Source organism: Medicago truncatula, chromosome 8 (genome assembly GCF_003473485.1).
Source record: "Medicago truncatula cultivar Jemalong A17 chromosome 8, MtrunA17r5.0-ANR, whole genome shotgun sequence".
Lineage (NCBI taxonomy): Eukaryota > Viridiplantae > Streptophyta > Magnoliopsida > Fabales > Fabaceae > Medicago > Medicago truncatula.
Genome location: NC_053049.1, coordinates 35,775,015 through 35,792,444, shown reverse-complemented (window position 1 = coordinate 35,792,444; position 17,430 = coordinate 35,775,015). Strand labels below are relative to the sequence as shown.

At 31.6% G+C, this 17,430-nt stretch overlaps 1 protein-coding gene and 1 non-coding gene across 2 annotated transcripts; both read right to left on the bottom strand.

Annotated features, from left to right (window-relative positions):
• Nucleotides 1–5,917: 5,917 nt before the first annotated feature.
• On the bottom strand, nucleotides 5,918–9,961 carry LOC11417955 (calcium uniporter protein 2, mitochondrial). Its single transcript, XM_003629448.4, has 2 exons — nucleotides 9,310–9,961; nucleotides 5,918–6,615 (listed from the first exon to the last, which is right to left on the bottom strand). Exons 1-2 carry the CDS (start codon nucleotides 9,883–9,885, stop codon nucleotides 6,142–6,144), a joined length of 1,050 nt encoding a protein of 349 aa, XP_003629496.1. The 5' UTR covers nucleotides 9,886–9,961; the 3' UTR covers nucleotides 5,918–6,141.
• Nucleotides 9,962–13,885: 3,924 nt separating this feature from the next.
• Nucleotides 13,886–13,957, bottom strand: TRNAT-UGU (transfer RNA threonine (anticodon UGU)). Its single transcript has one exon. It is a non-coding gene; the product is annotated as a tRNA-Thr (tRNA).
• Nucleotides 13,958–17,430: the final 3,473 nt, after the last annotated feature.

The window sequence follows — 17,430 nt, the reverse complement described above, 5'->3', positions numbered from 1 at the left end:
TCATGTTTTACACAAACCTAATTCATACATATTGATGGTTAAAAAGGGGAATCTCTGAAGCACTAAAGCTGATTGCGGATTTTTGGGCCATTTAATCTCTTGTAGTGGGCCGAATTGCTATTTATAAACCTAACTCTTGCCCAAGCTTGTTTTTTGAATTAGGTTAATGTTTAGACCTATAAATAAGTTCATCTTCTATTCAACCACTTTACATATTACTTTTTTGTGCGAAACCAACTCTATTGAAGCTTAATTATGTTGATCAATCCATTGACGGAGAGTAATTTGTACGGATTCTTGAGGTTCTATTCTAATGTGAATTTTGTTCTATGTTTTATCTCTTTCTTTACCAATTTCATATTAATTTTTTGTGCCAATCAATTTTCCTTATGATGCTTGATCATATATAATTTAGTTGATATTTTGCTCAACTGATTTATCGCTTATTTAGGTTAGTTGAACAAAAATTGATAAAGTTATGATGCTTTATTGTAGGTTTGATCAAATTTGGATTTAGGTTAATTGTGTTATAAATGCTTGTTTTGTTATGATTAATTGAACTTTGTTATGCTTAATCAATAGGAATCCAAATAGAATTTAGTTGGCGCTTGTTTGGTTAGTTTCTATCAAACAAGAATAAAATTATAGAACGAATTATCGTTTGAAACATGTGATAGATATCCTAAAGAATTACCTAAAGCTAATTACTTTGTACTACTCTTTTTATAACAATTATTTTGCCTGTGATCGACAATGATCATCTTTCACTGATAGATATACTACTTGTTAATTTAGTTTATATGGACATTTGGGTCTTAATTTTGTTTGGATAAATAAAATTTGTATCTATGATTTTTTATTAATTAAACACACGAATCAATATTATTAAGGTGAAGACACATTATAACTAGGTATACCTATATTACGTTATCTATCATTTACAACACACGAATCAATATTATTAAAATAAGGAATCAACTAGGAGGACTAGACCATACCAAAGATAACAATGATGAAAGACATGTTGCCTCGTTAAAAACCTTTCCTGAAAAACATAATGAAATAAAACTAAGGTGAAGAAAGAAAAAAAATAAATACCTAATGGAATAAAATTAAGGTGAAGAAAAAATAGTATGTTTCCAACCAAATAGATGTCCATCCTCTTTTAAAAGCCATCTCAATAGCTAATATATCACTATGATTCAACATTAAAGGAGGAAGATATAATTAAATTACAAATATAACAACCAAGATCAATAGCTTTAGTATCTTTAAAAATACCACTTCCATATGTATTACATTTAATCCAAGATATCACGGGAAGATTCCATGTAACCTCTTTTATCCGAGAAGAATAAACAACATGAATATTAACTGAAAAGGATTTCAAAATGACAAATTCAGCAACATTATTAGCAAAGTTGCAATTAACATATCTGTTGCCAAACGTGTTTTTGTTACAACAATATCAAATTATAATCACCAAATCCACAATAACAGCTAACATCACAATTTGGCATTGAGGTGACCAACTTCTTAGTAAACCATGCAAATTGATATATGAAAGATCAATAGATACTTTGAGGATAAAGAGCCAATTTCAAAGATGAATGGCAAAGTGACAATAAAAAAAAGAGGTGTGGGATGGTCTCCACATGTTTACAACATAAGCTACATTGAGAAACCATAAAACAAACATTTGAAAAAATATTATCATTTGTGGGAATATTATTGTGAAAAACCATGCAGATAAGTAAAGATTAAGAAGGTGGAATTTTTTAGTTCCAAATCAATTTAGCCCAGGGCACATTTGAAGAGTACTGTGCTGAAAACATATATATGGATCTTTAAAGTTAAGTGAACCATTTGTAAAGTGTTTCCAAAATAATTGATCCTCACAGATAAAATTAGGAACCATATAAGACCAAAAAAAAAATTAGGAACCATAAATTTCCGTAAGCTTAGCTCAGTTAGTAGGAATATTACATAAAATATGCAGGGGTCGGTGTTCGAATCCCAAACATCTCACTTTTCCACATTAAAATGTGTGAGCTCTAGCTACCAGGGCCGTCTTAACAAATTCGTAGGCCCGGTTTTAATTTTATAAGCGGGTATTCTAAAAAAAAAATTGCAGAAATTTTTCGTTTTTTTTATGACCTATTAGGGGGTATTCCAAAAAAAAAAAAAATTTACAAGGGGAAAAACTGGAAATGACCTATATTACATAGGGTAAAGCACCATTAACCCCAAAAAAATAAATAAGTCATTTAAAAAAAAATTAGAAATTTAACTTTGGTGTGGTAGGTCGATCTTGAACACATGACCTCACACTCAATAAATATTGGCCACGCCACTGAAGCAAGCTGTACAAATTAGAATAATTTGCTTTTAATACATATATAACCATTATTTTCATGTCTTACATTTAAAAAAAATATTTTGGGCCTCAAAAAATTGGAGGCGCGGTGTCGTCGCCCAGCCTCAACGGGCTATAGGCCGGCCCTGCTAGTGCTAGCCACTAGGCTACTTGACAAAAAAATAAATTAAGAACAATAATATTCTGCACCATAAAATCATGAATCATAGATTTAGGAATCCTCTATTTCTAATTTATGAGAAAATCAATTTGGCAACAAGATTAATCAATTTGGTTTAGCTCATTGGCAACAAGATTAATCTATAAGAACTTTATGTAATAATCAATTTGGTTTAGCTCTATTTCACAAGTAACATTTTGATGATAGCAAAGCTAAAAGAGTGTTTTATATAGGAAAAGAACAATTTGTTTACTAATCATGTGTCTCAGCAATAAAACTTGAACACAAGATTAACAGGAGAATCAAGAAGTACAAACCACCAAGAGCACATCAAATTTCACAATCAGCCCTATTAGTATCGATGATGAAGCTGATGGAAATGGAAGACAAGTTTTCCCTCAGTTTAATTCAAATGTCGAGTTTGGTCAGGTCCACTTGAAGCTAGGAATGGAATTTCAAACATTGGATATTTTCAAAGAAGTTACGACGAACTACACGGTATACCATGGAAGAGATATAAAGTGGTTGAAAAATGACAAACAAAGGTGCAAAGCTATATGCAAAGATGAAGTATGCAAATGAGAGATATATTGTGCTTGGAGGCAAGTAACTAAAAGTTTTCAAATCAAGACTTTCAAGCAGCCATTGCACAACTGTTGTCGTGACTTTAAAAGCTCCGAAGCAAGGAGGAAGTGGGTGGTTACCAAGCTTGAATAATCTCATACCTGGCTGACTGAAATTTCTGTCAATTACTACCAAAATTTCATCTGTCTCATGAAGATTTGTTTATATGATTTTGATATTGCATTTAGTCGCTTATATATTAGCCTTAATATGTTTATGGCCTAGTGAATACATAGGAATTATTATTCAAGTACTGGATGATGAATGTTTTTGATATATGGTTTATTTTTTCATACATTGGTTTGAATTTGTGGTTTATTCTTAACTGCTTTAAGAATTATATAATGTAGTTTATTTAAATTAGAATTCATATTTTTAAATAAAATTTTGCAAGAAAAATGTATAATATTATAAGTATCTCTCCCAAAAAAAAATAGAATTTTTTACCAAAATATGAATTAAATATGAATTTTTATATGTTTGGAGGTAAACAATTCATATTTAATTCATATTTTATTAAAAAATTCTAATTTTTTTTGGGAGTGATTTTTACAATATTCCATACATTTCTGCACAATTTCATTAAAAAATACAAAAGTTTACTTGAAAATAGGGATCAAAAGTAGTGATTGAAAATTTTATAGGGATTAAAACTTGGAGGAAAATTTTAGAGGGACTAAAACAAAAAGTTGATATATTTATAGGGACCAAAAACATATTTAACCCTTTAAATTATGGTGTATTTGATATAATGATGAATTTGTTTGAATTTTTTTTAGGCATGCCATGTGTTTATGGAATAGAAGCCATTGCATGGAGGCATAACAAACCTGAAAATTATTGTCATGGGTGGCTTACTTTGGGCTCATACAATGCAACATATGAGCGTTTCATAAAGCCAACACAAGGTGAAGAGTTTTGGGAAAAATATTATGTGAAACCGGTGCCTGCACCAAAAAGAAGACAACCTGGAAGGCCAAAGAAACAAACAAGGAAAGATGCATTTGAGGGTCCTTCCGGTTCAAGTAATGTTCAGAGGTCATATCCAGTGCTAACATGTTCAAGGTGTGGTCTAGAAGGTAACCACAATAGGTTCGGCTGCACTAATCAAGCTGTGATGCCTATGCCTCCCAATTAGGTTCCACCACCACCACCTCCCAACAATGAGGGTCAAGGAGAACAAGTTCCTTTAGATTTGTCACAATCTTCCCCGCAAACACAAGAGCAATTATTTGATGTGAATGTGCAAGGACCACAACCAATAGGAATTGGACAAGGAACTTTTGATCCAGCACCTATTGGAGTTAGGCCACCACCTATTAGGGTTCAAAATCTAAATGCACGTCTGAATGGATAACAAATGCTTACATCTTTCATGTCAACTCCAAGATTTACTTAAGGGGGCCAACTATGTGATGTTCATTAGTTTATTAATGTACCGAAGTGGCTAAATTATAAGCACAAATGTGGTTCAATATTTTGTTTAATGTTTTGATGAATCATTATGTAACGACTTATTGAATTATATGTTTAAATGTGGAGCAATTTTTTAATTACTCTATGGTTGATCTTCATGTAATGTCATATGTTATGGAAACATTTTGGTATTCAATTATGGAATCGTTTTTTCCTTCAAAAAATAAATAAATTAAGGAATCGTTTTGACAAGTGTTATAATAATATTTTGGAACTTAACACAAATACCTTAATGATGTTAGTAGGTGACATGTTAAACTAACAACATGCTAGGGACCTTAGTGAAATTTTGTGTTGGTGTTTAATAGAAGATTGATTTTGATCAAAACAAAGAATTAGATGACATATATGGATTTAGAGATTTGGGGATATTAATTTTCAATTCACGGACCAAAGTGACTATTTTCTACTTTCACTTTGGTCCATGTGACACCTCATACTCCTTGTCAGCAAAAAACATGTGTCACTTCATCACTTAACAGAATTTTTTAACAGCAACTAAAGTGATAACCGAAGTATAGAATCGATGACTTATTTGTATTTAATCTTGAGTCAGAGACCTTTGAGACAGCGAGGTGCAAAGTAAGGGACCAAAGCGATCATTTGCTTAATATGTAAGTCATTGCACACTACTGAATGCTTTTTTGTCGGATTTTGTTTGCAATGTACTTTCTCTTTTCCTTTTTAATTGTCGCATTTTGACATTTTACATAAACCAATATAGTCAATGATTGTTACTATTTTTTATGCAATAAGTTGTCCTTTTACTATAATGACTTTATTCATTTAATATCTCATTTCATATATTTCTCTCTCCGTAATAAATAATTAAGGATCATACTAGTAAAACAACATTTAATGTTGCATTGAACTTTGAAAGTGACAGTCAAATGGAAACAAAAAATTTCTTCAAAAAGAAACACTTAAAAAGGAACGGACGGAGTAACTTGTGTATCTGCAGCTCTCTATGGCCGAATTATGATGTCAGTGTTTTAAGTTGAAACTAGCTGTCAGTATGGCTTTGCAAGGAACTTTCGTATGGTCCTTCAAGTGATTGTGACTTGTGAATATATGATTCCTACAGCCACTCTTTCCACAATATTTGTCTTTCTCCAACTTAATTTGAGAGGCAAATAAATGGCATCTATGTCTTAGCAAATTTCACTTCAACAATTTTCTTGAAAACGACAAGCTACTTAACTTTGTTTTAAGAATCGCGAGAATTGTGAAAAGAAGCTCTTAACTTTGGACTTTGGTCAAAAAAAACCTTGTTTAAACTGTCTTAGAATTCACCCAAGAACTTAAGCCCCAGGTGATTGCAAAGTATTGAATGAGTTGTTTAAAAAGGTTTAGTGTGTTGTATAACAAAATTGTAAACAAATATGACTCTGTAACTATCGTACATAAAGCCGCGCCTAATTCTACCTGACCATCGTAATCATATTGTATGACTTTCTTTTTACTACGATTTTTGTTACTGGTAATCGGAAACAACGAATACAGGTCAAATATTTCTATGAAATTGATTCAATGGGTGAACAATAGTTGAATTCAACTCGGAAGAGGGTGCTGGTGGTGAAGCATCTCTGAGTTGATTATACCTTGCAATATCAAAATTGTGAAGTTTCATCAATTGCTTCTGCTTAGTGCTGAAACGGCTTTGATAGAAACCTTCAAAGGAAGGTTCTTTTGATGTTCTGAGAAAGAATGTGTAGCCAGCCATGAAGTACATAGATGTCGCATAGAAGCATATGGGCTCCATTACATCCCAGTTAAGTTCCCAAAATGTGAGCCTCATGGATGCTAATATTTGCACCAACACAAAGCCAAGCCCTCCCCAGAGCTCACGGCGAGCCATTGTGTGAGCTCTGCTGTCGATGGTTGCTTTCTGTTTCTCCATTTCTTCGAGTTCTTTTGTTTCTGCCTCGTTTGGCTTTGGTGCTGGTACAGGAAATAGAGCCTGGATTGTTTTTGCTACCTGCATCACAAATTTGTGAGGGTTTGGGTAAAACTAATAGCTCAATCTACATTTGTTTTTCATCTCAAGCTTTGCTGTAAATTAGAGTAAAACTTTTAGGTAATTATACTTGCACCCAAAAGAAGCATAAAAGAAAACTAAATCATTGTACCCTTTACACAACTTGGCTAGCATCAGACAAAGTGGACTTGAATAAAATAAAATAGCAGACATGTATAAGATAAGATTAAAATAAAGGAAAAGTTAATTGATGGGAAACATTTAGCAGCTGGATTCTCTGCCGTTCCACCAAAAAGAAAGCAAAACAAAACATATAATGAAGTTACAGGATTCAAAGAAGTGCATTGAACCATATTCAGCTTAGTGTCCCAAATATACCCAAAATCTAGGAATTGAAGCAATATATTTCTTGTTTGTCACAAATTTAATTTAATAATAGTAATAGTCACTTGGCTAACGTGCAACGTAATCAAACTAGTCATTGCCATGCGACAATCACAATACTTAATTGACAAAAATAAAATATGAATCTATCAACAAGTATCACCAAGCAAATAAATAAATAATCAAAACAATAAAATTTATTTATCCCTAAAAAAAATTATAAATATGACTTCAATTTTAGTAATTAATAGATTAGGTGCTACTTAATACTAGTACCTAATATTCAATAAAAGTAGATTAGGTGCTACTTAATACCTTCGCAAAAAAAAAAAAACTTATACAAAAATTTATTATAATTTGTCCAATTTTCTTGTTGGCACAAGTTGATCTGCGTCCATATATAATGAATATGGACATCCACTTGCACCAAGACGTTTCACAGGGCATCTTACAAATCCAGAAACAACATTCAAAAAATGACATAAAATAAAACTATACAAAGGTCAGACACACGATTTAAACCCTAGTAGCCTAATAATGCAAATTATTTTATTCCTAAGTGAACATTATACTCTATCTAACATCTAATATACATTATTTTATTCCTAAATGAACATAATACTCTATCTAACATCTAATATAAATTAATTTTATACTAACGATTTAAAAAATTTAAAGATGAATGTTATATTCTAAATTAAACTAAATCATTTTAGCATAATTTCAAAAGGATCATCAAACATTAATATTTTAAGATAAGAAAAAAAAACATTAATATTTTCAAAGATAAGTACAAATTCATATATTACATTTATAGAATAATAGTTCAAGGTGTATAAGACCGGGGTTCAAACCTCAAATACCTTATTTATTAATCTTAAGATGTATTTCAAGTCTAATAGTTCAAAGAGGTTACTATTGTATCCCTTATTACTATTTGATTTGGTCAAAACATATATGTCCTCCAATATTAAATATATACTAAAGGTTAAATGTATTTAGTCTTGGACTGTTTAATAATTTTGGCTGTTAAATCTAGACTAAATACATTTTAAAAAATTTAACTTTTTTTAAAGATAAATACATTTAACTTTTTAAAGACCGGAGGAAGTGTATATGTATGTATGTACATAAATAAAATTATTAATTATTATTGAACATTTAAACTATTTTTGTCTCTCTCTCAAAAATATAATTTTTTCTTGATAAGCTTATTTCCTTAAAAAAAAAAAAAAAAAAAACTAGATAAGTTTATTCTACTTCAAAAAGATAAATACTGATAAGCTTATTTTTTAAATATCATAATTGTATTTACTAAATTATAAAACTTTTAAAGAGCAACTCCAGTCAAAAAAAGAGTAACAAATATAATTTTATCTTGATAAGCTTATTTCCTTAAAAAAAAATAAAAAAATAAAAAAATAAAAAAATAAAAAAAGTTTATTCTATATCAAAAAGAAAAATACTAGATAAGCTTATTTTTTAAATATCATAATTGTATTTTACTAAATTATAAAACTTAAAGAGCAACTCCAGTCAAAAAAAGAGTAACTCAGATAAGTCTATAAGTATTGCTCAACTTTTTTTTTATGCATTAAATATGCTTTGAAAAAATATTAAAATTTAGTAAGTGTTATGAATCAAAGATTATATATCTTTTTGAATAATAACTTTTTTGCAAAATATAAATCAAACACTTATTCAAAATATTACCAATTATTAGTAGTAATTTGTTTGACCATTTATCAACATGTTTTTTATGTGAAAAAACGTTTTCTCCAAAGAGAACCGAAATAATTAGCTGCAAAATTAGTTTTTTATCCATGAAAAATCCAATTGATAAGCTGGACAAAGTCAAGGAGTCAAGCTCTCAATTATTTCATGGACACGTATAAATGAAATGTAAAAAAATCACTAATAATAATAATAAATAAATAAATATCCCCATTTAGATGGAGGAAGGTGTGAAAGAAGAATAAGGGCTTGTTTGGCAGCCCTTAATTTACCATCTCACAAACGTAGAATCCGTTTTAGATCTGAACAAACCTGTTAAAAATTCAAGAAAAATAACCACAAAATTCTATCAGTTTTCGGCGATCTCAATCAAATCAACGGCCTAAAATTAAAGTTTAGTAACCTATCTCTTGATCTCAATATTATTTCCCATCAATCATGATGATGACACACTCTGTATCATCACACAAATTAATAACACAACACAACTCAACAAATTAAACAAATTAACAACAATTAAACTGATTAAACGAAATTAAATTAAAGCTAAATAGAGGATTATTATAAATTAATTACCTGTTCAGGTTTGAGGAAAACGACATCGCCTAAGATAATCACAGTTGCAGAATCATCTAGAATCTTCGCAATCTTCTTCGCTTGTTCCTGATCGGAACAATTCTCACCACACATTTCAACAAACTCCGAATACGTTACACAACTCTGCTGAATCATCCGAATCTTCGATTTCACGGCTTCCAATTGCGTCGCTCTCAACAACTTCCTCACATCTTCCGCTGTCGATTTCAATTCCTCCGTTGCCACCTCCATTTCCGCCTCCGGCGGAGTTAATCCATCTAACCGGATCCGGTTTCTCGCAATGTCCATCTCCCGGAGTTTCTGGAGAAGGCCATCGGAACCACCTGGATGCGGTGGTCGGAGTTCAGAATTAAAAACAGCTTGCTTATGTAAAAATCGACGCAAAACACCGTCGTTGGAAGAATCTCCCGGCTCTGGCGCAATGTCGCGGTTAGCGACGAAGGAAGGGTGACGTGATTGAAGAGATGAAGATGAAATGCGACAATTTGATAAAGATTGTGATGAGATTTTGGTTAAGCTTAAGAGACGTTGAGTTAGGGTTTTCTTAAACGCCATTGATGAAGAATTGAAGGTTCTAGAGAGAGAAATAGAAAGAGAATGAAAGTGTTGAATGGATTGAATTGTAGTGAGAGAGAGAACGTTATTTATAGTGTCCCATTATAACGGAGAAACACCATGATGTTAACGTTTTTTTGCAAATCGCTTAATTATTGTAATAAATAAATAATTAAGATAACGATTGTGAAAAATACACGAGAATTTGTACGATATATCGTGTACGAGATATTGAATTTTGATAGAGAAGATGGGTTTATTCGTATAATCGTATTCGAGGTTCCTTCCTCTTTGTCTTGTGGTTAGGAGAAATCGAATATTCGATATTAAAAATACGATAAATTGAAAATTTAAGGGTTCACGAGACTTTGTACTATCACCGTACACGTGTGTTTTGATGACGAATGAAAACTAAGTCGATGGCGGATTTTAACCGTGGAAAATAAGGGTAATTTTTTATTTTTTTTGACTCAATTAGTTTAGCTATTGGTAATTTGGATCTAATACTGTAATACAGCTATTAATTAAGAATTGTTTTAGTCAAAAAAGAAGTAGCTAAGAATTGTTGGATACTATTTAAAAATAGAAGACAAGATAAAGATTTGAAATTTTAACTGTAAGATAGTGCAGGAATAAATTGGGATGTGAGAGCTGGTTAGTTTTTATCCGGGGTGGTTCTTAGCTGTGTTGGGTGTTGACTCAGTTGTAACCTGGACTAGTAGATTATTATTTTTATTTTTGGTAAGGAGAAAAGAAAAGGTGTGATTGTTATCTTGTCTTGAGTAGTGGAATGGAAATCTTAATTAAAGAAGTTAGTGGATTGTATTGTTAGAGTACTAAATTGGGATGCTTTGCATGGAAGGAAATGACGGTGAGTGCAAAGGGTTTGAGGTAAATAGATGGAATAACAAAAATTGATCATTTTGTTCTTGAAATAAAAGTGTGACAATTCCATCATCAATTTTTTAAAATAGCAAAAACCATGACTCCATGCTCCTTAAAAAAAAACTCCAAGTCATCTCAAGATTGTTAGAGATAGCTTCCAGCTCTGCATTCGTATTGATAGTAATGCCACACAACCGCTGAAGGAACTCGATATCCAATTTACATTGGTGTCATGGTTTAAACCTTCAAAATCATAGCGTCTTGGATTACTAAGAGAGTTACCATCAACATTTAATTTAATTGTTTCCTTGGTGGAGGTTTTCAAACAACCAAGCGAGGTTCCCTGTATGTAATATCGGAATCCGAGCTCTTAATAGTTGTTTCATATATAATGTGTAATAATTAGATTGAAAACTTCCTAGTCTCCCCATGTAGTGTTAGAAAAAACTCTTCGTTACAAACTTTCGATATGAACCAACAAGCAATCAAAAATAGTTGTTCATCTTGCTCGGAAGCAAAATGATTAATCGAATCATAACATTTAAACATCGTAAAGATTTAAGAATTATGAAAATACAACGTATTCCAAAACAAAAAAAAATTGGCTTTCGGACAATCCCTCATAATGTGCATAGTTTTCTCTTCAGTCGCCCGCATCTTGGATCTAAGGCATCATTAACCATCAAGCAAAGAAAGGACCTAAGACAATCCTTTAATCTAATCATTAAGAATCATTAGTCTTAGATCTAATGGAGTCATTTGGTAATTTGACAGCGTAAAAAGCCAACCAAAGAATCTTATATTTTCAGCAACCTGTAATTTGTAATGCACATTGAAGATTTTTACCTAATATGCATGCATATTTAGCATCAACGAGGTCTTAATCAACAAATACAGGATGAAGATATTAACTTGAGAAATTTTCTCCAATGTGATGTGATTACTAACTTAATATTTTATGAAAGTGATAGACCAGATTTGCACACCCTAACGTGACTAAATTGGGAATTAATTCCATATTATTTTCCCCTAAAAAAAACTCCATATTAAAAATTACATAATTTGGAACATGTTTTCAAAATTTTGTATAAACTTTCTGTTGATCTCTATTTTATCCTACCTAAATTCATTGGACCAATTGATTGATGTATAAATTTTTCAACGGTCTTTAATTATATTTTAAAAAAAGTTTGATGAATTTTAAAAAAAAAAGTTTTATTTTACAAATTTTGGTGACTAATTAAGTAACCTTAATCTCTGTGAATTTATTTCAGTAATAATATTGCATATTATATATCTAAGTCAAAGTTCGAACCTCGAATACCTCACTTATTTATCTTAAGATATAATTTTATTTTATTTTGTTTTGAAAGGAAGGTGTATATTTCTATACATTAGACAACTTGAAGAAAGAAAAAACAAAATCCTACATTTTAGAACACCAAAATAATGATTCATTCTTGTCTACAAAAAATAATGATTCATTAAAAATATGGAGAAAAGGGAAAACTAGTGGATGGGAAGAACCAAGAATGAAGGATCAATTGCTTGCGTCCACGCAATGGCATGTAGTTGGCCCTGGCCTGTCTTAATATCGCTGTTGGTGCTTATTCATTCTTTTTATAGCAGAATTTTAGGGTTAATTTTTTGTGAGTCGGATAACCTCTGCGTGCAAATTCATTGTAGTCATCGTGTTGGGTATACTATACAATGGATGCTAAACGAGTTTTTTAAAAGATTTAATATTGTTGTATTTTTAGGGTTGAATTTGAACTTAAAACCTCTAATTAAGCGTTGACAGACATCTCTTACAATTCTATCTAAGTGAATTTGGATGCCAATTTGGGTTATTCATTTTTTTATTTATAGAAAAATATGCTTATAGCATTTTATTTACAATCAAGTTGTTAATACATGTCGGAATTTCATCAAATATACAGAAGTTAGGTAAGGATGTGGTTGTCTTTGCTAATTCATAAGCAACCTTATTCGATCGCCTTCTAATAAACTCAACCTGAGAGTTTTTTAAATGTAAATTACAATATTGGATGTTACTAATATTGTAGAGCAAAATTCTACAATATTTTTTCTTGCTCTTTGTCCATTCCTTTCTCTGGCTTCATGCAAGTTTCCTTCTTTCTTCATTGTTTGGTTTGGAAATGAAAACTAATTTTTTGTAATAAAATAGCTCTAAAGTAAGACCAAAGATCCACAAATATTATTGAATTCAAATGCTAAAAACACCCTACATTAAGACTTATCAGTAAATCCCCCAAAGCCTCCCTCATATCAATGAACACAATGGGGTGAACCACATAGTTTTTTAGAGTACATAAGAGACTTCTTCATCTTGAATGCACATACATATGCCTACTTTGTTTCTGTAATTCAAAAAGGAGACATCGACATTGCACTTGAGCCTACCACGCCCTGACTTTCTCCACTTGATCTTGGCATCCCGACTGGATGAAGTCTGTCGAGGTTGTTATTTGATATCGTCCGCAACATGCTTAGATCTATCCACTATATTGCTACTTGGTTCTACCACTTGTTGCCACAATGTAAGGTTTTTAAAGTTCCAAATACTCCAAAATATGGTGGCAATGGACTCCTCTTAAGCTGGTGTTACTTGCTGCGACATTTAAAAATGATGTCGGGCACGTTATCGAACTGATTCAGTAAATGTTCGATTAAACGTCAAACACTGGTCGCACGCCACGCATTTACTAGTGCACAGTAATATGGTAGAAAATATGAAAATTGTCTTCATGTGGATCATTGCATGTTACACACGTTAACATGTAATTTATACATTTGATATTCAATCACGCCGTAAAAGACTTTTCACTTTCCACTTTTCAAACTATCGGGTGGAGTTTAACAAACGACAAGCAAATGAGGTAGTTCGTGTTATAGCAAGAGAAGCCGCATTATCAGCTAGTCCCACCATGTATCAATGATATTATTATTAATGAAATGAAATGTAATAAGCATCTATATTTAAAAATATATATAATTAATGACTCAGATCAATGAATGTAATTTCTTTCTTTTCATTTTCAATTTTTTTCCATGAGAGAATGAAATGATATTATAATAAAAAGAGAGAAGTTAATGCCCTCACGCAGGATCGAACTACGGACCTTCAGTTTACAAGACTGACGCTCTACCACTGAGCTATAAGGGCAACTTATATACACAATTGTTTTAAAAAAATGTATTTTTAAAACAACATTAATCGATGAATACTTTTATAAAATTATCATACGAAATATTCTAATATTTATTGTCATATTGATATTTAAGTACGTATATTCTGGTATTTATTATCATAATTAAGTACAATATGTAACTCATTATTCAAGCTACAAATACATTCTCTTGTAGAACCATCAATTTATTATGTAAACTAATGTAATAAGTAGCACCTGAAATATATAAAATATGTTAACGTTATTGTATATTAATAAGAATTAATTTACATGTATAAACGTTATTGTAGAACCATCAATTCATAGTAAGGGCTGAATTGAGAGATTTTCATGTATTTTAATAAGAATTAATTTGAAGAATTTCATAAATTATGTTTCAATCTTTCTTTCTTTTTAACGTTATTGTATATGTATAAAAAAAATCAATAAAAAAACGTTATTGTAGCCTGTGGCCTACATCAACTCATTTGTCTTCAATTCATTGAATTAGGTTCCCTCAAAAAAAAAATCCATTGAATTAGGTTGAGTCCACTTCCGATTAGGAGAGAAGTGATTACGAATGCTATCTATGAACAGAAAAATTTGTTTGCATGAGAATCACTTCTATTGTTGGTAATGGTAACCAATTTAATAAAAGGACAAACTCCGCAGGGTAGGGAAATCCTGTGAACCACATTGTGTTTATTGATATTTTCATGATTTCCAACAATCGTAATCAGATTAAAGGATGAGAGTGACTTGATAAGATAATTATGGTCTATTACATAGGAACAAGTCACCAACTAGTCCACATAATTGAATCTTCATGGACTTTCTGACTTTGAGAGTTCAGAAAGAAAACAATTTTGGAGAGGTTTCAATTCCTCTATTGATGGCCAAGATTTGATGTGAACAACCCAAGAAAATTCATTTTGGAGATAAAAATACAACAATGTAGGAGGGTGCATATTTTACTAAAACGAGGCACACTTGGTTGGATACAAATCTAAATAAAAATATATGGACACACAAAATCAAGAAAAAATTAAAGGAATTTAAAATTATAAGATATCAATTAATGTGATTAAATACTTTTTATTTAATTTTGTTAATTTCATGTGAGTGTACTCAATTAATATTTATTTAAGGTTGTGTTAATGAAAGACTTTTCCTATTAAGACATGCCCACTTATTTTTAAGAGTATTTTAGCTTAAATACACGGTAAAGTGCATGTTGATAAATAACCAACGGGGCATAAACTTGATACAATGAACTACCAAAGTGTAGAGATCAACCTAGAGATGTTACAACATTAAGAACTTACACAAAAGTGGTATCATGAGACTAACTGCCACGGCTATAAGAACCAAAATGCGAAGAAAACGAAAAACCCACCAAAATAAACCTAACATGGAGAACAAAACCAAATTGTAAAGAAAAAAAAAGTTGGTGAGTGAACATTCATGAACATCGACCAAAGGTAAGCTCGAACCAAACATTGACAAATGAATCAATTGTCAACACTAAAACATATTCCATCCGTTTTAAAATAAGTGCCGCTTTAAAATTTATGGATATCCATGAATATCTACGGATACTTCAATACTCACGGGTTATCCGTAAAGCATGTAACCACGCGGATACGGGGCGGACACGGGTAACATATTTACCAAACAGAGCCGGGACGGGTATCATACTATGCGTATCAATGGATACCCATTAACATCCCTAATTCCAATTCAAATAATTCTCCATCATCTCTCGATTTGGTTTCTATTTATGAATAAATAGTGCTAACTTTGTATATATGTGACCTAAAAATCAAAGGGAGTTGGAAGATTTTCTGATCAAACATTGGTGTTGTTTCTAGTCTAATCGAATGACGTAGGGGACGAACGGTGGAGATGAATATGTTGCAGCATTGTTAATTTGTTATCATGTTAATAACAAGTGTGCATCAAATATATAATAAGATAAAACAATATTATCATCTTTCTTATCATGTGTACATCAAACACATAATATAATAAATGTCTATCCATCACGATCATATCTATCTTTATCCATTTTCTAATCTTATCTAGTCTCTATCATATATGTACACCGAACGGACCTTACGCTTTTATTTCCAACCACAACATATATATCAACATCCCACTGTAGTTTCACGCTACAAATTAATTTAGATACAAATAATAAAGTGTCATACGATTGGTCAAAATTATGCTTACAAATAGGGTTGGGAATAGGCCAGGCCAGGCCAGGCTTTGATAGGCCTGAGCCTGGCCTACGAAAATTTTTGCAGGCCTGAGCCTGGCCTATGGCCTTTCATAGGCCTATTATTTTGGTCTGGCCTGGCCTATTTAAAAGCCTGGCCTGGCCTGAAAGCCTATTTACAGGCCTACTTACTATTAAAGTCACTAAGCATTCCATTTTATCTACTTTTAAATAGGCTTAATAGGCTTCAAAGCCTATTCCAGTGTAAGATTTGTCTATCACTATAAGGCCTTAAAAACATATTTCACTATAAAGCTTTAAAGCCTATTTAAAAAGTCCACTATGAAGCCTAACATGCATAAACAGGCCGGCCTATTAGGATTCATAGGCTTTTTTTATAGCCTAAGCCTGGCCTATTTACTTAAATAGGCTTTTTAAAAAGCCTAAGCCTAGCCTTTTTAATAAACAGGCCAGGCCAGGCCAGGCTTAAACAGGCCAGGCCATAGGCCCCTGTAGGCCGGCCTGGCCTATTCCCAACCCTACTTACAAATAAAAATGAGATTTCTTTTAATATCTTAATTTATTTAGTTGACCAAACTTAAGACTTGCAAAAATTAGCTCTTGGTCCAACTTATTCCCACCCTAATCAAAATCAATAAAAAGAAAGACAAATTCCATATTTATATCTTGATTTTAAGAATCAAATTATTAATCTCCTATACGTATATCGTAAAATAGTAATTATTTAGTGGTCAATATGATATGAGGGTGTAATGAAGGGATAGATATCGCATAACTTCCCATGCCATATCGTAATAATGGCATAAATGCACGTGTCTATGTTGTGACCATACGTTTCATATAGGATGCAAGAGAGGCATAGAGTGGAGCTTATCTACAATGTTCTATAGCATATATTCTATTCTACTTCATTAATCATGATAGAATAGTTACTACTATTATTATTCCCTCTAAGGTTGTGTTGGGTGGACTAGATTTTTTACCGTCATTCAAGGTTTGTTTTGTGATATTCTCAAATATGAATTATTGGTTGTGTTTTGCAATGGGAGAATTAAGGTGATATTTGTCATGAAAAATTAGATTGAAAGGAGATAGCTAGGAAGTGATTGTTTGTACGTCACAAGAAGATTGTGGCTGAAAACGGTGAACAATTCATTTTCTAAAATTGAAGTAACTTGTAATGACACGTCATAATCATCATTTTTAATTTGAATCGAAGTGGAATGTCAT

What these genes read in the sequence shown, in the direction of transcription:
- LOC11417955 (XM_003629448.4), bottom strand. Translation starts at nt 9,885, where the DNA reads ATGGCGTTTAAGAAAACCCTAACTCAACGTCTCTTAAGCTTAACCAAA. An exon ending in TTTTCCTCAAACCTGAACAG is followed by an intron (nt 6,616 to 9,309) that starts GTAATTAATTTA and finishes TTTGTGATGCAG; the next exon opens with GTAGCAAAAACAATCCAGGC.